This window comes from Dermacentor silvarum, chromosome 8 (assembly GCF_013339745.2).
Source record: "Dermacentor silvarum isolate Dsil-2018 chromosome 8, BIME_Dsil_1.4, whole genome shotgun sequence".
NCBI classification, from domain to species: domain Eukaryota; kingdom Metazoa; phylum Arthropoda; class Arachnida; order Ixodida; family Ixodidae; genus Dermacentor; species Dermacentor silvarum.
In genome coordinates this window covers 58,950,995-58,974,255 of record NC_051161.1, presented here as the reverse complement: position 1 = coordinate 58,974,255, position 23,261 = coordinate 58,950,995, and the positions used below count along the sequence as shown (strand labels likewise).

The 23,261-nt window shown below is 45.8% G+C and overlaps 2 protein-coding genes across 2 annotated transcripts; both read right to left on the bottom strand.

Annotated features, from left to right (window-relative positions):
- Positions 1 to 2,128: 2,128 nt before the first annotated feature.
- Positions 2,129 to 12,888, bottom strand: LOC119462146 (adult-specific rigid cuticular protein 15.7). The gene is made up of 3 exons (XM_049672853.1): positions 12,883 to 12,888; positions 6,474 to 6,911; positions 2,129 to 2,161 (listed from the first exon to the last, which is right to left on the bottom strand). The coding sequence occupies exons 1-3, from the start codon at positions 12,886 to 12,888 to the stop codon at positions 2,129 to 2,131; spliced, it is 477 nt and encodes a 158-aa protein (XP_049528810.1).
- Positions 12,889 to 19,713: 6,825 nt separating this feature from the next.
- LOC119462670 (cuticle protein 14) lies at positions 19,714 to 21,928 on the bottom strand. Its single transcript, XM_037723979.2, has 3 exons — positions 21,779 to 21,928; positions 20,948 to 21,043; positions 19,714 to 20,564 (listed from the first exon to the last, which is right to left on the bottom strand). Exons 1-3 carry the CDS (start codon positions 21,782 to 21,784, stop codon positions 19,998 to 20,000), a joined length of 669 nt encoding a protein of 222 aa, XP_037579907.1. The 5' UTR covers positions 21,785 to 21,928; the 3' UTR covers positions 19,714 to 19,997.
- Between the last annotated feature and the right edge of the window lie 1,333 nt (positions 21,929 to 23,261).

Sequence of the window (23,261 nt, the reverse complement as noted above, 5' to 3'; positions counted from 1 at the left end):
AGCGAAGCTTTATAGGCTCACAAGTTTCGGCGGCGGCGGTGGTGGTGGTGGTGGTGGTGGTGGTGGTGGTGTCACGCTGAAAAATGGGCCGATCCTGGTGATAGTGCAGAAAGAGTCCAAGCTCAATGGCACATACCAAGGACAAAAAAGAAAGAGAGAAAGAGTAGGAGAGATAGAAAGAGAGAGAAAGAAAGAAATAGAAATAAAGAGAGATAGCGAAAGATAGAAAGTGAGAGACCGAGCAAGAAAGAGAGAGGGAGAGAAAGAAAGAGAAAATCACCAGCCCTTCCCCTGTCGAGAAAATGGGAGTAAGCAAAGGTTGTCGTGTGTGTACATGATCTACTACTTTCCCTTTCCTACTACTTTTCGTTCCCTTTCCTTCTACTTTTGTTTCCTTTTCGTGCAACTTTTCCTTCCGTTGCGTTGTACGTTTCCTTCCCTCGATGCATACAATTAATAAACGTTTATGTTTCATTACCGTGACATGTCGTGAACTTTACGTTACCCTGACGAAGGTCAGATACACACGCGACAAGCTTCACTTACTCCCATTTTCTCAACAGGGGAAGGGCTGGTGAATTTTTTAGCGCAGTGTTCTTAAGAACCAACTCTAAGTTACCATCGCATTAAGATACCCTTGTCATGTTGATACCGGTATATTGTATATAACCCACAGCAGAAAGATGTAACATAACTTTTTGAATAAACTCTCATTAACAGCCCGTGAATTATCTATTGCTTCCAGCTTTCTGGCATGGGAAACCATCAAGTAATACATATTACACGACGTGCCGCAGGAGGCCCCGTGTCCTTCACAGTTTTTTCAGAGACACCCTTCTCGTTTTCTGCGTGATGTATGCCACTCCCGGATAATATATGTCCACGCCTGTGCTTATTCAGGTTCGACAGGCTAATAAAAGACGACCTCCACCCCGCATAGATTTTCTCCTGCGAGTATCATCAGCGCGATCAGACGCTGCATTCCACTCTCATAATGTCGTTGGCAGGAAAATTCTCAATCCGTGGGCAATGGAAGTGCGAAATGAGAGTCGCAAAGTGATTCTCGCTTCCCCCTTATGCTTTGGTTTGCTACAGGAGAAGCTACGGCCATATCCCACCGAAGGTCGTCAGTGCAAACGCGACCCGCGCCTGCTTGTAGCCCGCAGCTGACCGAGGCTGAGTTCAAGGTGATGCCCGAAACGGGGCCAGATGCATTGGGACGATCCTAATCACCGGACCGACTCTGCAAATGGATTGTCGGCTGGCTGGCTGAAATGAGCCGGCGAAAAGAAAGACACTTAACCCGTAAGCGAGTTCAAAGGGACGCGCGAGCTGTCCTTGGTCTCAGAATACTTGAACGTGAGTAAGTACAACTTGTGAAAGGTGTGCGTTTCCTGCCATTTTTATTTCTTTTTTAAAATTTTCCGCTGAAAACGTCTTTAGGTTCAAGCAAGGACCTGCTTAAGTAAGAGGATATGTTCAAATGAGTAAGACTTGTAGAAACCCTCTCACTCCTCTCATACGATCTGACCCACCATATCACGGAAAAGCTGGACACGTACGGACAAAAACCTGCAGTGGGTCATCTATAAGTTGATTTGACTAGTGGTCGGTCAGAAACCCATTCTATAGCTGAGAATGAGTTTCAGTATAGCTGTCAGTGGGGAGGGAGTATGAATGCAAGTGAGTGAGGGGGAGTGATCGCCAGCGGGTTTCGTAATTGATGGATGGCAGCATGAGCCACCGTATAACTTAACAAATGATGTCTGAATGACTCCGAGTCCGGGTTACGCAACAGGGTGAAGGTATCCTTTAACAACGACGAAGACGAACTCTAAGCCTAATCTCTCAGAATGACGAAGATAGCTGGCGATAGAGAAAGGCAACTACAGCACTGTTGGCAAAGTGACTGAAAGAACATGGTAAGATTGCTTTGTAGCAAATGAAATTGATAGTTATTGATGTTCCCATCTTGTCCACCTTGTCTTTTTTCTTTCATTATTACAGTATGTTTGCACCTCTAAGTAGCACCAGCTACTCTGGCCATTTCACATAAGAAAGAGAGAGAGAAAATAACATTTATTAGCCCCGAAGGAACTAAAGCCCAAGTCCGGGCCTCCTGGTGGGCTCATTCCTCCTGGCCCAGAACGTTCTTGACGTGCTGCACCAGAAGCAGCCACAAAGTGATCATACAATAGGAACAAAAGGTCCATGACAGGATGGCAAAGTGTTTTTTGAGACAAAATGACACATGGATTGACTCATCAATTGTAAGTATTTATTCGCATCAAAATTGCTGTATACAACCCAAAAGACACCGGACACATAACGTAAGTATACCCTGAAGATAGAAATGAGGACTCTGTGCCCACACAAACATATGCAGTTTTCCTGCTAAAGGCTTTCTGCTATAACAAGCAGAGTTGCCATGCAACAAAAACCAGTATACGCATTCATATTAAACTATATCAAGCAATTGCACACAAGACTACATAGCCGCTAACACATAGATATCAAATCTGAGGCTACTTAAGTTTATGAGCCCTCCACCGGCGTTGTGGTTTGCGATAGAATGAAAAGCTTGGCTACTGAAGAACCCTCTAAACCAGAATCACAGCTAAAAACACTAAATGAGAGCAATATACATAAAACACAAATAATCACAGTTGTTTTGGGCTAGGATGGCGCCCTGGTAAGCACAAAAAAGCGATGTGTGATACATGCTGCGCCAATCACAGAAAACTATACCCCTGAATGTGTAAGCGTTGATTCACTGGTGAGTACAAGTATTTGATGCTTGCAATTATGTTCGCATTGAGTTTGTCAAAGGTTTCGACGCGACAGTATGAGTCTCAAGTTCTGTCGTCAGGCCCTCTATTACGGCTCCTGTATGTCACCAGGTGTTTCTAAGCTCATAATTGTGAGGAACATTGTCCACCTCCACCTCAGGGGCTCTGAGTCAACGACAGTTCCATAAAAGCTATCGTATCCCCTCTGAATACAGTTCAAGTACCCGCCGAGTGGCATCAAAACCCTTGACAAAGACTGAACAATAAGCAATTGCCTCAAGCAAAAGCTTAATCCGACCACCAACGCTCATAGAACCCAAAAATCCAGTTCTTGAAAGCAAAGCAAGATGTGTAACGATTTCCTTCGTCTCCCAAGCGCTACTAGTGAGATCGTCAAACACAGTTAGTTGTGCCACTGTTAACTATATTTGCCAACCTTGAATCTATGATGTTATTGTATGACACTTAACCTTATCCCTTAAAAGCATCATCTCATAATGCGAAGGAAACCCCGACGCAAACGTCGAGAGAAGGCGACGATGCTAAACACGATGTATTCCACCAAAGTTATTCAATAAAGAACTATGATTCCACCCAATGTTTATGCTTTCTTTATGGCTCCAGTATACAGAGAAAAAAAGTTTCGCTCGTGAATAAGGAGACTATTGTATAATTGGAAGAGAGCTGACAGCTATATAACGTGGGCACATGTTTCAGTGTTTTCTAAACGAAGATAAACACGATGCCCCTTGCCAGCCACGTCTGATGTTAGCCAAGCTGTTCAACTAAAAAGATTGCTGCGGAATACAATTATCAAACCCATTGTGTTCTCTCGTCAGATGTCGGACAACCAAACACGGTAGGTCTTAAGATCGTATCTTGCGCCGACTTACCTAAGTATTTTTTTTTCGTTGAGCAGCTTGGCTAATGTTAGCAGAGTCATATGATATTTCCTAATGAGCGAATTACTCACGCGAAAGCTTTTAATTGCAATGGTACCCACAGTTATCTACATGCAATCTCCTGCTAAGCGTAGCGTGTGTTTCCGAAATACGGGAACCTCAGATCTTAAGATTTCTCAACGGCGGTACTTCTTTATTTATTATTCAAGTACCCTAAAGGCCCGTAGGGCATTACATAGGGATGGTACAATAAATCAATAAGTAACAGTAGACGCATTCAAACAGGTAATGCGTGTTAAAATAAAAACAAGAACACAAACGGTAAAAAATTAAAGAGAAACCGTAAAAGCTGTTACAACAACACATCCTAAACTTTCAAGACACCTATAGCCATTAAAAGGAGTGTAACACAAAATCAAGGTTACTTAGAATGAGTAATTCAAAAGAAATATCCTTGTACGAAAGCCATGTTTTACTACTAGGTTTCCCGATAGTATCTTCCGCGGTACTAAGAGTCAATTATCTCGCGGACAAGATCCTAGCTACTCCGTTTCTCAGTTAGAACAGCGCAAGTATAACACCACGGGGTGTCGCAATCAGGAAAGTTTAGAGTCTGAGTCAAGGAAAACTTATTCGCTCGCAAGAGAACTCGTACGTGCGTATTTTTTCCCAAACTGAGAAGCCGAGCTCGAGGTTGCCTATAGATAACCTGCTTTAACAGCTGCAACATTGAGACGCGGGCAATTTTGAAGGAACTCTTCACTGTAAAATAATTTACAACCCTAAGTATGAAAAAGGGTGTAAACTTGTCTGTAACTCGCGCCCTTACAGCCCTTTATATGTGTAAGAGTCTGAATTATAGACAGATATACATCCTTATGCACTTTTAATGGTGTAAATTGGTTTACAGTGTACTACGGTTGGAGCATACACCAACTGCCCCAGGGTGTGCTGGCCATCGTATTCGCATTCGTATGGCCTAGCCACACTGTTTTTTCACACGTTAAGAGCTTACATGCATACGTAATAACTAAAGAGCGCGCGATCTTCGATATTTACGGGAACGCTTCTTGGTGACTATAAATGTTATTAAAAAGTGTGCGTATAAGATAAGCGCTAACCGTGGCCTTAATAAAGGTGGAATTCTAATCTCTAACAGCGCCTAAGCCATAACCTAGAGACTTGCTAGTAATATACGCGAGGTGTGCAAGGAGCCTTAAAGGTTCATAGAACACAGAAAAAAACAAACAGGCTTCACAACCGAGGCCATCTTAGGAACTGCTGGCACGTAATTTCTTCTCAAGAGGAAGCTTTAACGCGGGCACAACTCCAATGCCGCTATTTCAAATAGATGTTAAACTCAGAAACGTTTTTCTGGGATAACCACTGGGCAGATTTTAATGAAATCTGTAGCATTTGAGCAATGAAGTTAAATTATAGTGACTTTTGAAGGGGAATCTCGATTTAGGGTTTGAATTTCTCAAAAGGAATTTTCAAAAATTGGTAAGTTTGGAAAAAATAGAAGCGCGAAGTTTACAAATTCGCAGCTCTGCACCAAAAGGAGATATCGCAGTTCTGTCAACTGCATCCGTTAGAGCATCCAAAGCAGACAAATTTGATACATCAATTTATATTTTACGTGAATTTGTCACACTGTTTAAAAGGGTTTTTCGGAAGTTCTACTCACATATTAGTGGTTTGCTTGAGAGCAATGTATAATATATCTACTTTGTCCACTTAAGCTGTACTATTAGGTGCAGGTTACATAATTATGATATCCTTTTTCATTGCTGAGTTACACAGTTATAAACATGACAGTGAGAAAATGAAATGACAGTGCCGTTTTCTTGAAATTTGCAATTTCTTGCAAATTTTTATTCAAAAATTGACAACCTAAATCAAAAACTCTCAACCGAGAGTCGCTAGATTTTATCTTTTTCATTTAAATGCAACAAAACTCATCAAATTCGGTGCTGTGATTGACGAGGAAAACAATTTCTCATTTCCCATGTATTTAGATAGGAGCCCCGAGCTAAAGCTTCCTCTGAAGTCTTTGCTCGAACGTATTGAAGTTCACTAGATACTAAGCGACGACTATGTACATAGAACTGACGTCCAACGTATTTCTGACGCTGTACCTCTGTAATGCCCACGCCGTAGTAGCTGGTGAAATGCGCTTTGTGATGTTGGAAATTTTGCATTACAGTCATTTGGAACTATAGTCGAGCGCCTCTACAACAAAATGACCTCTAAAACGAAGGAATAATTCTGCTCCTCTTCTATTGTGAGCTATGTGGTGCGCGACCTTCTCAACGAAATGACTTGTATAACGAATGATTTCGGAGGCCCAAAGCACTTCTTTATAAAGGGGTCCGACTGTACACAGAACGTTAATTTCAGCGTGGGCATCACACTCCAGGAAATTGATTAGGCGACGCAGGGCTCAACATACGTGAAATATACACTCCATGTGGCAGCCGCATAAGGCTTCTGCAACAACAATGTCACGTTCACAAGCGTTACGCTGCGCGTCATCTGCCTTAATATCACACAAAAAGCACACTCGTATACCTAACATCTTCTATACAAAAAAGCGGCCCTCAGAGCTTTCCATTTTTCTTTCATTATGTGCGCATCGTATACGCTGCGCGTATACCCACGAAGTTATGTTTGAGCCGTGAGCATTACTCTGACAAAAGACAGAAGCACGGGGTTCTACCAGCGCCTGTAGTCACGGGCATCGTACTCAACTTCGAGACCCGGCTGCACCGCAGCCGCTAACGTATGGCTTCTTCCCGTAGACTGGCCTGAAGTCATGCAGCGCCGCAGCTACTGGTACGGCTGGCTTGAGAACAGGTCCCACTATGGGCGGGCCGTAGACGTGGGCGGCAGTCACTGCAGGAGCGACTTTAGCAACGACTCCCACGGGCGCCGAAGGTTGCAGAAGCAATGGCTCAACGGCGGGCGCCGAAGGCAGCGCCACTGGGGCGTTGATGCCAGCTCCGGCAGGACTGGATGCGGCCGTTCCCGGTTCGTTGGTGGAGATGTGGACGCGAAAGCCGTTGGCGTCGGCAACGTACTTGACGAGACGGACCCGTCCGTCCGCGTCGGCGATGCCGTATGAGCCGATCTTGTGACCCCACGGGTTACCGGTCTCCTGGCGGAAAGTGGAGCCGCCGAGGTGTCGTGCCTTGTAGCCGAAGTCGTAGTTGCCGGCAACCTGAGCATATTTACAAACAAATGCCGACTCGCAAAAACCAATTGGCCGACAAAGGGGTCACGTTGGTTGCGCAAAACTCAGCTGCGCGAAACGTGCAATAAAACTGGAAACTCAGCCCAATATACTGTCGATGTCGAATGGAAGAGAATAGTACAATTCCACAAGCTTTCCTTAAAACTTAATAAAAGTGCTTAACAGGGCCTTTAAACGTCCTTGACCATCGCTTCCTTAGTTTGAATATTTTGTAAGCGTTATTTCATTCTGTTACACGAAGAAACTTTCCGTTGTATGCCTAAATAAAAAAAAGTTGCGTTTGCTATAGGTATATCTGCCTGGTACGCGAAAAGCGAACGTGTTCTCAAGTTCGTCAGGGGTAGGAGGGTTAAAAGCATGATTAGACCAGTTGGCAGGGCCGTTGTCTGCAGGATCGGAATTACCCCTGTACTTGCAATGACTTGTGCGGAAAGAACGTATAAGAGCGAACTTGTGCGTACCTTCGGTGGAGGATATTTGAAGGCCTCTTTTACAAGCGAGAACAAGACGTGATTGTTCTAAATAATAAATGCGAATCATTTCTTGGCGAACATTTGCTACTTTGACAATATCTATCTATCTATCTATCTATCTATCTATCTATCTATCTATCTATCTATCTATCTATCTATCTATCTATCTATCTATCTATCTATCTATCTATCTATCTATCTATCTATCTATCTATCTATCTATCTATCTATCTATCTATCTATCTATCTAGCCACCTACGTCTTTATGCTCTCGTAGTCGTTTCGTTAACTTGGTATGTACCAAAATTGGCATACTATGACAAGAGTATATGACGAACATAAGTGATAGGTCATGGCATGTATGTCATAAAATGCGTGTCATGTAGGTCATGCAACAGCGGCCTACGTCTTGGTGCTCTCATGGTCGTTTCGATTAACTTGATAGGTACCAAAATTGGCATAGTATGACAGGAGTGTATGACGAACATAAGTGATAGGTCATGACATAAATTTCATGACATGCGTGTCATATAGGTCATGACAATGACCCAGCGAAAAAGATTAAGACTCAAAAACCTCTGAAATGGGTTCGGGCGTAGGTACTAAGTGAAGAAAACACTGAAGGATGCTGGCAGAAGTCATAGTCACGAGCATGACTCGGCAAAAATGACAATGACTCAGCGAAATAAGATTAACACTCAAAAAGCAATGGAATGGGTTCGGATGTGGTACTAAGTGAAGGAAAAGGCTAAAGGTTGATGGTCGAACTCATAGTCATGAGCATGCCTAAGGGCTCTTAGGTGTAGCTAAAGGGACTTATGAGGACTCATGACATGAATGTCATGATATGCGTGTCAAGTAGGTCATGAAAAATCTGACTACGTCTTGATGCTCTCATGGTCGTTTCGTTAACTTGGTAGGGCACAGTGCTTCGCATAACGTTGATTCCCACAGGGCGTGGGATCTGCCGGCATTTTTTTTTTTTTTTTTGTATTCGGCATCGAGTTTCTCGGGCAGTAGAGGGTGCGCACTTTTTCATGAGACTAATGATGTTAAATACTGCTCTTATATGTACGTAGAAGACGCGTAGATAAATATACAGAAGTTTTGAGTGTTTGACACCACATTCTTATCGTGGCATTGATTTACGGCATAAAGCATACAGATTCTGGGTTTCTTTTTTTCTTTTTTTTTTACTAATCCGTGTCATGGCAGTCGCTGTTAATGTTTATTGTCCGCAAGGGACGAAGCACACCTTCATTTTCCGGTGATTGCATTTTGGGCACGAAAAACATTATGCATATATCAGGTTCGAAGTTGGACAGCTTTTCACGCACACCGATACCAGTGCATTTGCATCAGTCCTTGTTTGCAGCAATCGATCAACTTGGTCGTGGACCTATCGAAGACGCTGCGATCGGTGTACCAGACACATGCCAACAGATGACTTTGGGTCTTAGAAGCAATTCGATAAGGCGAGAGATAAACGCACACAATTTTACTGCCAGGTTCAACGCACCAACTGGAGTAACGGGATGCCGAGGGCAGTTAAGCCACTAACGTTTATACGTGCCATCCGTCACATTTCAATGCCACTAGCTATGAGCTCCGTTACAGCTTCTTGTAGCTCACCGAGATAAGACAACTTCGTAATCCAGCGTCTAATTTGCATCATAATTGCTAGCGCTCCGCATCGGGACCAGCGTCTCTGTCAGGACCGTTTTTCATGGTTTGTTGAGCTAAGGCGCGGTTCGGAAGTCCTTTTGTTAATACAGGACCAGGCTATATAACTAAGTATACGAATAATAGAGCGGTACGCTTACATCTTGCGAATGATGGCTTGTAGAAGACTCAGTCTCAATATAACCGGTCACTGGCGCAACGTATCCACCTCGAGCCACAGCCAGCAGAACGGGTAAAATGATGTACTCCTGTACAAAAGAAGGAAGAAAAATGACACACGACGATGATAGTTACTTATAGTCAACTTCTCTTTAATTGTCTTTGCTAAAACAAGCTGAGATGAAGCATTATAAGATGCTTAAAATATTGAATTTTGATTAAATATCTACGTACGAAAATATCAATACCTAGCAGCAAGCTTCCCTTGCAAGTTGCCTATAGTCCAGTCAAATGTGAATTTAGAAAGCATCATAAAATTAGAATTGTACAGGGCAATTTTGCCGCCGGGGCTTCGACTGAAACTTTGATGTTCGATGATGATGGTTATTTTTATTAAATCATCGCCTTTTACGCCCCAAAGCCGCATTTGGGCAATGGGAGACGTTTATAGCAAATGATTCCGCATTAATTTGACTGCATGGGATAGTTAAACGAGCACCTGAATCTAAGGGCAGGATCATCATTATATTTCAAACGCATTGGAATGTGGGCTCCGTGGCTGCTAAATGAACCAGTGAAGCTGTGCTTAGCAGCAGAATGCTATAAAATGTCAGCAACAGCAGCAGGTTCAATATATTTTGTGCCAGCTGAAACACCAAGCACAGGTAATCTAATCCTTTTCCTGCTTTAATAGCATCGCAAACATCGTGGTATGCGACAGTATTTCTTACAAGCCGTAAAAAAAGGCTATCCTCCGTCAAGGTGTCTCCACCGCTATACTTTACGAAGTTGTGATGCTGAAAAGGAGGTCGCGTGTTCGATTCCCTACCGCAGCGGCTGAGCTTTGACGAGAGCAGAATTCAGGAGCGCTCGTGCACCGTGCTTTCAGTGCATGTTAAAGCTTTGCCACGGTTTATAAAAAGTAATAGTAGACCTTTTTCTTGAAAGTTAGTAGAAATCCGTAGAATTTCTTGTCCTTTCAATAGATGAAGAGAGGGCGTTACGTATGAGGGACGGCAGAAGACTATCGTCTTTCGACGTCATTTGCAGCGAAGCAAGCAGATATGCGGCCAATGTTTTAAAAAGGGGTCTATTTCGTTATCATGTTCTGGAAGGCGCCAAAAATCAGTGCATCTATAAGCTTTATCATTGAATCACTTAAGATGTAAAAAAATCTGTAGACTCACTGATAAACCAGTAGCTGGGGCTAGACTGCCTCCACTACAGCGTCCCTTATAGTTTATTGTGCAGTCATGTGATGTTAAGCCCCATATTAAAGCCTTTAGGACAGGCTTCTACGCCGGCAAGCCTCTTTGCTTCTAAATAAAAACTTGGAGGACGCCTAAACTTCGCCTTTAAGAGTGGAACGCGATAGCGTTATCGGGACCCGTTCGCATCGCTTCGTTCGCATACGTCAAGTAGACTTCATTCACTGCAACACAGAACGTGGGAAAGCCAGATTACAAAGACCAAGCTTACACCGATCTCCTTAAAGTCGGCTTCACGTTTAAACTGAAATGCATTGCTGAAAAGACGTTTTTACGATGAAATCACCAAATATTATAGATTGGCGAGGTGCTCGGTATCCCCCCGCCCACTCAGTGCTCAGTAAGCCGCAGACGGTGGCCTGGCGCCTCCTTCAAACCAACACCTATCCGAATCCGGTGGCCTACAGCCGTTATTATCCAGATAAATATGAGGGCAAATGTCGGTTATGTGAAGGACGGGCGGATCTGAGACACATCCTGTGGGCTTGCCCTCAGGTGACTCGACAGGGCCGCAAAATGGTTAATGAGGAGCAGTGGAAGGCCGTACTACTCAGTTCTGACTCGGAAGTACAACTCTGGGCCGTCCAGCTGGCTGAAGACGCCGCCAGGGCCCAAGGGCTTCTGGCCGCCGTTCAGGCTGGGGCCTAGTCCCCAAACCGCTGGACCCAATAAAGTTATTTCTCTATCTCTCTCTCTCTCTCTCTTCAGGGGCAATATAAGTGGTCTTATATTAAAATGTGAAAGGCCTAGCACGTTTTTTTTAATATTTTATTAATTGTTTGCTATGGCCCCGACGCGCGCAGGTCTGGTAGAAATGTTTGAGTTTCCTCGTAGCAGAATTAGGTTTTCTCGTACATTCAAATTACAATCAGACGCTGATTGGTAAACAATCCGGTGGCGAATCCGACGCCGAATGGTAAAGTCGTACTTTACCAATTTTCTGACGGATTTCACTGTGAGAAATTCAATTTTTGTTCACCAAAACCTTGCACCACGTGGAGGGCCTGCGCGGTCGATGTGGTTGGATGATTGTCTCCGCCACCCGCGATCACACGCCGGTTGCCGACACCGGAATTTCTGTGACACGTAGGGAACCCACATGGAAGCGCTGTTTTAAAGAGCGCATGCATGTAGGCTTCCTAGCGACACGGGGTTCTAAGCGCTATTGCGTTAAAAATGTAATATATATATATATATATATATATATATATATATATATGAAAAACGATATTATGAGTATCTGCAGGTGTTGCCATTGTCTGGCCAAACACTGTAATCGTAGCTCAACTACTGTATCACGCGACACCGTGATTTGTGTTTCAGCGGTTGCACCAATGTGCCGTAATCGCTACTAGGTGTCCCGAAGAACAGTCCTCACAGAAAAAAGGGGCAAAAATCGCGGCGCGCGATCAACCGACAAACTACTCCAAGTGTTTGCGTCGTGAAAAGCATTTCGTACAGGTTCTACAACAATTATACTGTTGCTTTGCCTCACTTGTAAAACCAGCGCACGAGAGGATGAGTAAAGCCTTACTATAGCTGAAGCATCAGCATGAACGCGCCTGAAACCGCTGATCAGATTTGTCAATGCTGCAAAAGACTGGCAGGCTTTTTAGCCGCATGGCCAACAGCGCATAGAAAAAGCGCAAATAGCGCTGCTTCATCTTGGGAACTCGTTTTTCTAAACCTGCTCTGGGTGTCAAAGTGTTCGAATACACAAATTTTCACAGCCCGTCCCAACCTGCTGTGCGATCCCCAACCTATACTGTCGACATCGTTTTTTTTTTATAGAGTTTTACGTGCCATAACCACCACCTGATTATAAGGCGCACCGTAGTGGGGGACTCCGAATTAATTTGGGCCACCTAAATTTAAGTACACGGGTGTTTTCTGCATCTCTCCCCCATCGAAATGCGGCCGCCGTGGCCGGGATTGGATCACGCGACCACGTGCTTATCAGCCTACACCATAACCGACGTTCGTTTAGAAACGCCCCATAGACTAAACAAAAACGCTTTTTCTAGCAGCGATTGAGCAATTAAGCGCCACCTCTCAACTATCAGCCAAGTATACGGCTTCGCATCCCTCGCCATTATACATAATATAACAGCAGCAGCCTAGACTACGCGTGTGTCTGAACAAATAGCATGTCGAGCACATTGAGAGGTCATGTAAGACAAACATGTCTGCTACCACCAACAAGGCGCAACTTCCATGTGTGAAGATGAATTGATCTTGTTTAGGGTTTTGGTTTAAATACCATAAAAGCACACTTTCAAGAATGCTTTGCGTGTTGAGCGGACCGCCTGTAGCTATCACCGCTCCGACCGCCTTTCGCGTATCCGGTGAACTCACCTGCATGGCGTAATCCTCAGAGTGACGACGAGAGTTGCGACTGCCGAAGGCGAGATGTTCCGCAGCGTGTTCGGGTTTCGGAGGCGGGAGGCGCCCGCCTTTTATACGGCTGCGGGAGAGAAAGTGCGACCGACCTGACCTGACCCGCGGTTGACGCGATCGGCGCTGTCGTTCGTCGACGTCGGAGTACGAGCGGCTCTTCTAATTGCGTGACCCACACACGAGCACAGGGACGGAAAACCCCTGGATCCCACCATTTGCTGCTTCTCCCCGTAGTCATCTCACACCCACCACTGTGTGTGTATGTGTGAGTATGGGGGGAGGGGGGGGGGGGTTGTTGCTGCAGGTGCGGTTAGCCTGGCAAGCTTGGGACCCCGCGATGGTTGTGCCTGAGCATCTCAATACGTTGTTGGCAAGGGTGTGTCAACGCAGATTGATCAACTCAGTGTCTTAAAGAAAGTCTCACTTGCGACTTAAAAACGGTCTGGTGTCGTTGTTGTCCTTAACTGCTGAAGTCCACCACTCACACGATTTTTTTAACGCGGTAACATTTATTTGTGTTGCTAGGAGAGTCTCCGGCATTTTGCCTGAACTCCAGAACAAAGAACTGCACGTGCTTTAACAGAGGTTTCGTCGTAGCTAGTCGGTTCGTGATCATTGTAGCGTACAGCTTTAATTAACAGACAGGACAATGTGTCGTGTTGCGTCTTCTTAATTTGCTCGCTCCATAATTGTAGGTGATATGCTACAGTAACATGCAAACTTTGTCCGCTATACAGATGTATAGTGTATAAAACATTCCACGCCGAGAGATTCGGTTATGTTAATGTTGCACATGTGAAGGCAGTTCTGCCCCGTACGCCAACCGATGAATGGCACAAATAAAGTAGCAGATGCATTCAAACTCGCTGTAGGCGCATTTCAAGAATAGCTTCAGCCTGGAAATGACCTCTAAAAGCCCCCAAAAGTGCCAGAATCTATTTCGTAGCTTATTCGAGAGCCTTCATAAGTGTCGTTAAATAAGCGAACAAGACATATACCCTTATTATAGGGAACACAATGGCTTCGTCTTCACGCAGCCTAGCTTCTGTGTAAGAGTCGTGGCTTTAATTACCCTTTTTGCGCCTTGTGTGGTTATATGGGTCACTCAGAACGCTTCGTTTAACTGTTCCCTCACTTGGAGATGGAAGAGGAGAAGCTGCTTGCTGACAGCCTACAGAAAAGAGAAAACACCGCGCAGGCTTCCGAAACGTGGTGTTTTCAGACAAGCCCACAGTGATTAGGAAACTAATGCGACGCTTTCGGATCGTATTCTTCCCAGCCACTTTACAAAGCCAAGTTTCCCCTGAAGTCATCATCGACGATGCATTGAACAACGCTGCAACCGATGCCCAGGACTGAAGTCTCCTACATCCTAAATAAACCTTTAATGCCAATCAAGTGTTTTTTCTCTCCGAGACACTGATGTTCTGAAGGTTTACGGAAATTGTGTGTTACCCATGTCAGAGAGACTCAGGAAGTGGCCTCCAAACATGCCAGGCTAACCCCGCATGAGGCAACACCATCCCCACTACATTGAGAAGGAGCACGCTGCATGCCGGCTGCCACCAAGCATGCTCGTTCTAACCAAGGTTCATCGGTTCTGAGTTCATTAATTACCGTGTATAGTTTAACCTTAACAGCGCCGCTATCCTGCCTGTGAAAAAAGCGGGCAGATCCCACGCCCTGTGGGAATCGATGTTATGCAAAGCAGTGTGCGAGGAGCCTATCAAGTTAACGAAACGACCATGAGAGCACCAAGACGTAGGTGCTCTTTCATGACCTACATGACACGCATGCCATGACATTCATGTCATGAGTCCTCAGGAATCCCTTTAGCGAAGAGACTTTAAGGCGAAAATCTTAGTCATGCTCGTGGCTATGACTTTTCCTTCACTTAGTACCACGTCCGAACCCATTTCAGTGGTTTTTGAGTGTTAATCTTTTTTCGCTGAGTCATTGTCATTTTTGCTGAGTCATGCTCATGACTATGCCCTACCACCATCCTTTAGTGTTTCCTCCACTTGGTACCCACGTCCGAACCCATTTCAGAGGTTTTTGAGTGTTAATCTTTTTTCGCTAAGTCATTGTCAGGTTTGCTGAGTCATGGTCATGACTATGACTTCTACCGTCATCCTTTAGTGTTTCCTTCACTTAGTACCCCCGTCCGAACCCATTTCCGTGGTTTTGGGTTCGGAGTGTTAATCTTTTATCACTAAGTCGTTGTCATTTTTGCTGACTCATGGTCATGCATGACTATGACCTACCACAATCCTTTAGTGTTTCCTTCACTTAGTACCCAGGTCCGAACCCATTTCAGTGGTTTTGGGTTTGGAGTGTTAATATTTTTTCGCTAAGTCATTGTCATTTTTGCTGAGTCATTGTCATGACTATGACCTACGACCATCCTTTAGTGTTTCCTTCACTTAGTACACACGTCCTAACCCATTTCAGTGGTTTTTGAGTGTTAATATTATTTCGCTGAGTCGACGTTTTTGGTGAGTCATGCTCATGACTATGACTATACCATCATCCTTTATTGTTTCCTTCACTTAGTACCTACGTCAGAACCCATTTCAGTGGCTTTTGAGTGTTAATGTTTTTCGCCAAGTCCTTGTCATTTTTGCTGAGTCATGGTCATGACTGTGACTTCTGCCATTATCCTTTAGTGTTTCGTTCACTTAGTACCCACGTCCGAACACATTTCAGTGGTTTTTGAGTGTTAATCTTTTTTCGCTGAGTCATTGTCATTTTTGCAGAGTCATGCTCATGACAATGACTTCCACCAGAATCCTTTAGTGTTTCCTTCACTTAGTACCTATGTCCGAACCCAGTTCAGTGGTTTTTGAGTGTAAATATTTTTCGCTGGGTCATTGTCATGACCTATATCACACGCATGTGTCATGACCTATCACTTATGTTAGTCATACACTCCTGTCATAATGTATCAAATTTGGTGCCTACCACGTTAACGAAACGACCGTGAGAGCACCAAGATGTAGGCGGCTGTTTCATGACCTACATGACATGCATATCATGACATTCATGTTATGACATATCATTAATGTTTGTCATATACTGTTGTCATATTATGCCAATTTTGATACATACCAAGTTAATGAAACGACCATGAGAGCACAAAGTCGTAGGCGGCTAATTAGATAGATACTGTCAAAGTAGCAAATGTTCGCCAAGAAATTAAACCCCTGTAAATACGCTTGGCAACCTAACCTCCGGTGACGCCCGTAGTGGTTCAGCAGCGGTGGTCTCATTGAGTCGGCAGCACTCACCTGTATACGGATGACAAACCGCGCAAACCAGGTAAGTAGGGCGAGCACTCGCCAGCGCTTTTACGAATCTTTGAAAATTCATTTAACACTCATGGGCTTCAGGATTTCACAAGGCAAACCATGTGCAGGTTCATAGAGTAACCATTACTTACGCTGCGCTCCGTATCTGCTAAGTTTGGCACCATTACCTTTGTTCACATATTTACGTAGAATATGCGAAAATCACCCCAGCACCCACCGAAGATAGGATAGACAGGGGACAGACATGGCACAGCGTAAACGAGCTTTAAACAGCTGATTCCTTTGAAGAATGCTTGAAAGATGCCAGGTATCACGAAACCTGTGTGAAAGCCTAAACCTTCCACGTGATTTCTCTTCGCACGACCATGACACCTATTAACGCTATTTGTCGAGACGACATTTCTAGCTGCACAACACGATGGGGCCCTAATGATCGCAGTACGCCATTTGCTTGAAAAAATAGAGCAGGAAGTGGGCTCCGCCCGTCATTTTTCTCCGACTGGAATTCAGGACGAGCGATCTATTAAGCGCCGTTCCTTCTTGGCTGTCGTCCGTGTTCTACGAACGCAGCCTTCCACACCCAGCTCAGCCATCAATATTTTGCATCGGTGCCTAAGGAGGGCGTGAAGGAACACGTGGCATTTGACGCCACGCCATTTTTAATCCCCCGAGATACTCTTCTTTCTGTTGTTTATTTCCGGGCCACAGAATATTAATAACTTCGATCATTTGCGTATTTACGAAGCTCTATCCTTCGCAATGGTGCCTAACCTCATATCGGATAATCGGTTAGCGATTAATACCATTAATCAGGAAGTTCAAAACAGCTCAGTCATATTTATTCAACACTATTCTCTTCCAGTTGGCAATTAGGCACGCCTTCTTTGGTTCATTAGACTTGTACTGAGCAGCGACTGACAAGCGCAACTTTTGCATGAGTAAGCGTCCTAGTTAGCGTCCTTGCATTTAATTCAACGGCAGAAGGCCGCCGTTTACTATCCTATGAAGGAAAATGCGATCTTGGCTAAGTGGACATGGAGTAGTCAGAGTACTCGCATAAACTTCAAGTCTCCTTTGTAGACGCTTTATCCATGAAAATAACATTCAATAGATATATCTGAGAAGAGGTGATGAAGTGTGCCACGAGACCAAACATGTACACGTTATATAAAAAAAAGTAAGTGATTACAATTACAACTACTTCTTTCAGAAATGTAGCTGATTACAGTTACAAATTACTGCCGATGAAATTAATTAAGCAATAATTAAAATCTAATCAATTATTCTAACACTACTTCTCTTTCTACTGTTATCAACATTGCCCAAATACAGTAAACAGAACGAGCTCGCGTGGCTACTTCAATGTGTCCTCTGCATTCGATACACGCGCTGGTGAGAAGCGCTGGGTACTAACGTACCAACACTTCACTCACGAGATTGTGGTTACTGAATGCCGCGATGCTCTGGGTTCTCTATAAAGCGTAGCGTTTCACTGTTGCTGGGGATACCGAAAGCCGCTCCCGATAGAGAAAGTGCAAAACTGAAGAAATCATATATAGGTGCGTAATTACCTCAACATCTGAAGTGATCATCGCTATCGAACCATAGACGCACCGTTTCAATTTGTCGGCTAACGTCTGGTGGACCTCCTCTCGGCGCCCTTCAGTCGTTTGCAATTTAGACCTACACGGCTGATTGTAACGAACTCCAGCAAACACGTTCACGTTCCTTGAAAAGATGCCCAAATTTTTTTATTTAGTTTAATATAAAGCTGATTATTCAGCCCTTGAAATACTGTTCGTGTGTTACAATCACAAAAATAGGTGTATGTGAGTCGATCACGCAATACTAAACAGACGAAAACATATCCGTTTGACGTCGAAAAACTTCTATATCAGAGAAGACATAGACTGCACTAGGAGGAGAAGTGAGCTTCAGCTCTTATCACCTGTGAAGGCCGCCTATAAGTGCTTCCAGGAGAGATGGAGAGAGAAAGAATAGATGTATTATACGAGAAGAGCTCAGAGGGGGGACTTCGAAGAGAATGTGCAAATCTGCAAGCCTGCCGGGATCAGGTGATTCAGGTGTAGCCGCAGCACGCTGATTGTGAGTAGGGGCCGGGTTACCCGTGTACATGTTTTCGTCCCTTTGGACGCAGTAGTTCCCGCTTTAAGTGCTCAAAGTTACGTCACCTGTCAGAACTTGTTTCTGGAAACATGGTACTTGTTACAAGTGAGTGCTTAGTGAAAAATATATCAACTTACAGTGAGCATTACCGAGTAAACAAAACAATCGTTAAGTTACAAGATTACACCAAGAAAACGTAATTGATTACAAGTATGTAATTACGTGTAATTCGTTACGTACAAGTCTGCACGAGAAACAGGGCCGAAACTGGCATCACGGTTTGGCGAATGAACGATAATGACGTAATTCTGGACCGCTTCCAACACCTTCCACCTTTAACGAACGCAAAGAGAGGCGAGGCAGATGTCCAAGGCTACCGTCGTCTGATCTATACCCCTGCTTTGTCTTTAGTGGCACTACTTGCGCGCTCTGGTGGCTCCCTCGGCATTGTTACCTTTTACCTATGCCACATTGCACAAATTCTCGCTTAGTGTGTGCGTAGCGGACGAAGACTATTTCGTGTGGCGTTATGACTATAGGTTACATTTTTGTCTACAGTATGTTTATAGAGTATAAATGTTTATAGAGGAACTGAATACCCTGACACCATAATGTGGCATTAGCATTGTTGTCCATTTCTCCTTATGCAAGAAATATTTAAAGCAAGCTTGTCCGGTATAAGCTCTAAACGCGTTTACAAAGTTTATTCTTCGTACTGTTTTATCATTGGCCAGCATTCAGGCTACCACACCACACATAGCGATCGTCATGGTAACGATACCAAAGGGGCAGCAGTGGCCATATAGGGAGTTTCTGGAATACGAACCGTGACGAGTAACTGAGGTGTGAGGCATGAATAGTATGCTCTATTTGCCACTTTGAACAGAGACTTTCAATGTAATCTTCTACTCTCTTGGCACAACAGTGTACACTGCTACAAAGATCTCTTTGTTTGCCAGCGAGCAGTTATCTTGCAGTTCAAAGTTTGGTACATTAAGGAGCCGGCGCAGCATTGTGATGGTATGCGCAATTAAACTGGTTCATATGCCAGGTTGTAGGCCCTGCGGCTACATATGCTGAATCTTTTTTTCTGAACCGAGTTAAACCTTGAGTGAGTCATCTTTTGTGCTACTCTTTGGGTGATGTCCCTTGTAAAATGCGATCATGTGGTCTGCTAATAGGACTTCAAACAACCCCAGCATCTTTTATCATTGTCTTTTATCACAAATGCGTCCCTTCGTGCCTTCAGATGGTGCGATGAGCATCTTGCTACTTACGTAACCATTACAAGCACTGTACAGAGACCAGCTGGATGGTCCGCTTTAGTGTTAAAATAACACTCCAACGCTTCAAGTTTCATAGCGACAAGACATTTTTTATTCAAAACGAGCACGACACACACTACTCGGCGAACACATGAAAGCAAACGATGAGCGAGGTTGAGCAGCATTGAAGCAACACACAAAGCATGCGCTTAGGAACGTGAGACTTTGCACAAAAGTGGGCCAGAGAACGAGAGGAGAGACCATCGAGAAGTGAGCAACAACGGCGACGAAGCACCACTGCCAACAATAAAACAACACTAACTAAAGGCGAGTTGAAGCCACAATTAACTACTATCCTTCTTTGTTACATAACTTAATAATGCTTAACGAAGCCGTGGCCGCCGTGGCCGTGGTGTCCGTAACCGCCGTAACCGCCGTAGGCTCCCCCGAAGCCGGCACCATAGCCGCCTCCGAAGCCAGTTCCGGGGATGGCAGCGCCAAAGACGTGGGCCGCCTTGGTGGCTCCCGCACCGATGCCGGCTCCCGCACCGAGGTATCCTCCGGCTCCGTAGCCAGCGCCTCCGAGGTAGGCTCCACCTCCGTACGCTCCGGCTCCGTAGGCTCCGGCTCCGTAGGCTCCGGCGCCATAGCCGCCATGAGCTCCGTAGGCGCCATCATGGTGTCCGGCGGGAACGTGGAGGATCGGGGCGTTGATGCCAGCGGAGGCGGGCGAGGATGGAGCGGTGCCGGGCTCGTTCGTGGACACAGCAGCGCGGAAGCCCGCGCCGTCAGCGACGTACTTGACGGTGCGCCAGCGGCCGTCGGCGCCACGCAGGCTGTACGAGCCCTTCTTGTTGCCCACGCCGTCACCGGACTCCCAACGGGAGGTGCCGCCCGTGGCGTGGTTCTCGTTGTAGCCGAAGCTGTAGGCGCCGGAGATCTGTTTTGATGGTGGATGAATGGGGAGAAGGAAATAAGGTTGCGTATAAAGTGGAAAGAGGAGTTCCGAACCATCCTACTTCTACTTTATCGCGGAGTAGTCAAGCTACCTTTAGTTGTCCTTCTTCTTAATCTAGCAGTTACATAACTGATAATACTGCGGCAAGTACATCCACACTAATTGAAGCTAAGCAATGTGATAGGCTTTATCTTCTAATTTCCTGTTGTGCAGTTGCTCCTGGAGCTCCGTTTTAAACGGCGCAGCAATACGAAGAAGCTGCCGCGTGTCGATGCACTATTCTAAGCTTTCGTTGTCGCTAGATAAACAACAAGAACATGGTATCCTTAAGCGCTAACTATGAGTATATGCGGTATGATGCTCACGTCCTGAGAGCGATGCTGGCTGGAAGTTCCACCGTGGCCACCCCCGATGAAACCGGCGTGAGCGGCGGCGCAGGCAATGGCGAGAACAACGAGGACCTGGGGGAGCATCAAAACAATATTGGTCAATATGTTTAAACTGTGATAGAAAAATATCTTTTGGATTGTTCAGACCATTTCTCACTGGTTGCGCTCTTCGAGATTATGCGCTCTTGCGTTTGTGCTATCGTTCCATAATGATGGGCCGTCTGTCTCACCTGTATTTTTAATAAACTAATATCTAGCTAACTATGTGATAACCACCGCGCTCCATTTTATATCAGGCAACTTAACGGCGCAATGCAGCCTCTAGGTGCGGCTATTGAGACTAATGGCCATGCCAGGTTGACATGGTTTCTCAGGACTGAACTTTTAACAAATTAGCCGTCCAGTACTCTTTCGGGTAATGTTAAGCATTGCGGGCTCGACAGTTATTAAAATGGTCCCTTGCACCTCCAGCAATGCATTCCCTTTCTACACCTAACAAATCTGCATACTTCCATCAAATAGGAGCCTGTAGTAATACCCTACCATTGCGTAAACATAGCCCCATACGCTTACTATACCGTTATATTATCAACGAGGTAGTTCAAGATGAGCTTGTAACTGACTGCCCAGCATCAATCTGCGGCATTTTTACAGTGCACTGCGGGTGCTCCCAGCACTAGACTCTACGGAGGGAAAGCCTGGTTTCTACGGAAGGCTGCACAGGAAGCAAGTCCGAGTCTTCGGTAAGCAAGCCGTGGCAGGAGCCGTGGTCGTACCCGGCCGCCTGCCCCAGCACGTCGTTCTCACCTTCATAGCTGGTTGTCGGTGGTGTGTGTGCTCGTACTCCACAAGACTTCTTCGACTGAACTCTGAGATGGCTGAGCGAGTTGTGATGTCTCTGTCCGGGCGGCGGCCGCCCTTATATACCGGCGATCCCGGGTGGCGAACGCGCAGTGCCTCACAAGCAGAGCTCCAGCCGGGCTGTCAAGACCTGCGATGGGAGCCCCCTCCCCCCCCCCCCCCCCCCCCCAGCCGGACCACACCACGTGACACCATCCGTCGCGGGCAGCGTGCATACAACAACCACACCAGCATCTCCCCCCCCCCCCCCCCCCCTTTCTACGCAACCCAATCCCCCAACGCAACGCTGACACACCGGTTCACTTTCTTTGTACGCGCGTCCAGTCTCAGCGGACGGCGGAAAGGAGTGATTCCGCCGCGCCACGAGCTAGCACGCGCTGCGTGCGATCCAGTTCGCGGGGCCAAGAGCAGCAGATGACGAAGAATAGGACCCTGTGATGTCTGTCTGTGTGTGTGTCTGGCCGGCGAGCGCACTGCTGATGACAGAGGCGGCAGCGGAATTCGCTGCCGCGCTGGGCTTCCTTTGTGTTCCCCGAGCGGCGAGACCGCCCCCAAGGACAGCCCCAGAAGTCATCGGAAGCCGCCGAGGGCGCCGTTGTTGTTCGCGAAGGGCCGCCGCCTTCCGCTCTTCGCCTGCTTGATCGGTGTCCAGGTTAAACTAATAACGAGTTTTCTACAGCTCGGCCGTCACCGCTGCTCTAGCTGCCGTGGCATGCAGTGAAAAAAAATAATAATAAACACGTCCGAGCTGCCCACCCGCGCCCACAGCGGCCGCAGTTCCTCGGCGTTGGTCGCCTCCATTTCTTCAGTACGTTCTTCAACGTCGCGCGCAAGGCTAGTTTGCTTTTCACGTTGCATTTCTTTCTTCCTTCGTTTCTTTCTATATTTCAGTCTCCGCGACATTCGCTGCGCTGATTCCGCCCTAGGCGCTCAGTTCGGCACGTACTCCCGCGTATAGCCTTCTTTAGTATTGATATTTATTTATCACGTTGGTTCAATTGCTCGTTCTCATATTTGCCGCGGTTGTCGTTGCGTGGCGTGCTTCAAGAGAACGCTAAAGAGCGGAAGAAAGTAAGAGCGAAGTCGCGGCCGGCTAGTGGACACACGGCTTTGGGCAGTGTGTGACTCCTTTGTGTCAACCGGACTGAGGTGGCAGGAAAGGTTGCGTGCTCCGTTTGCACCCCATCTCCGTGACAGAGAGTATGCAGGTCAGGTTTCAAATACCTGACCATTTTTCTGCCTGCTCTCTTTCCCGTTCCCAGGCAAGTCCGGCACGCCGTCGGCGAACTCTCAATTCAACTGCATGCCAGAAATCTGCTCTGCATATCAAATGTCACCGCAAAGGCTTCAGCCAGAGTAGCGGAGTACGAAAGTTTCAATGAATAAGTGGCACTAAGCCTGGCAGGACTAAAGTGCTATTATTTTTGAT

Bases quoted from the DNA above. Each gene is read 5' to 3' on its own strand.
- LOC119462146 (XM_049672853.1), bottom strand. The intron at 2,162-6,473 runs GTTAGCGGCTGC...CTTCTGGTGCAG, and splicing joins TCTACGGGAAGAAGCCATAC to CACGTCAAGAACGTTCTGGG.
- LOC119462670 (XM_037723979.2), bottom strand. The intron at 20,565-20,947 runs GTGAGCATCATA...CCATCAAAACAG, and splicing joins GCCAGCATCGCTCTCAGGAC to ATCTCCGGCGCCTACAGCTT.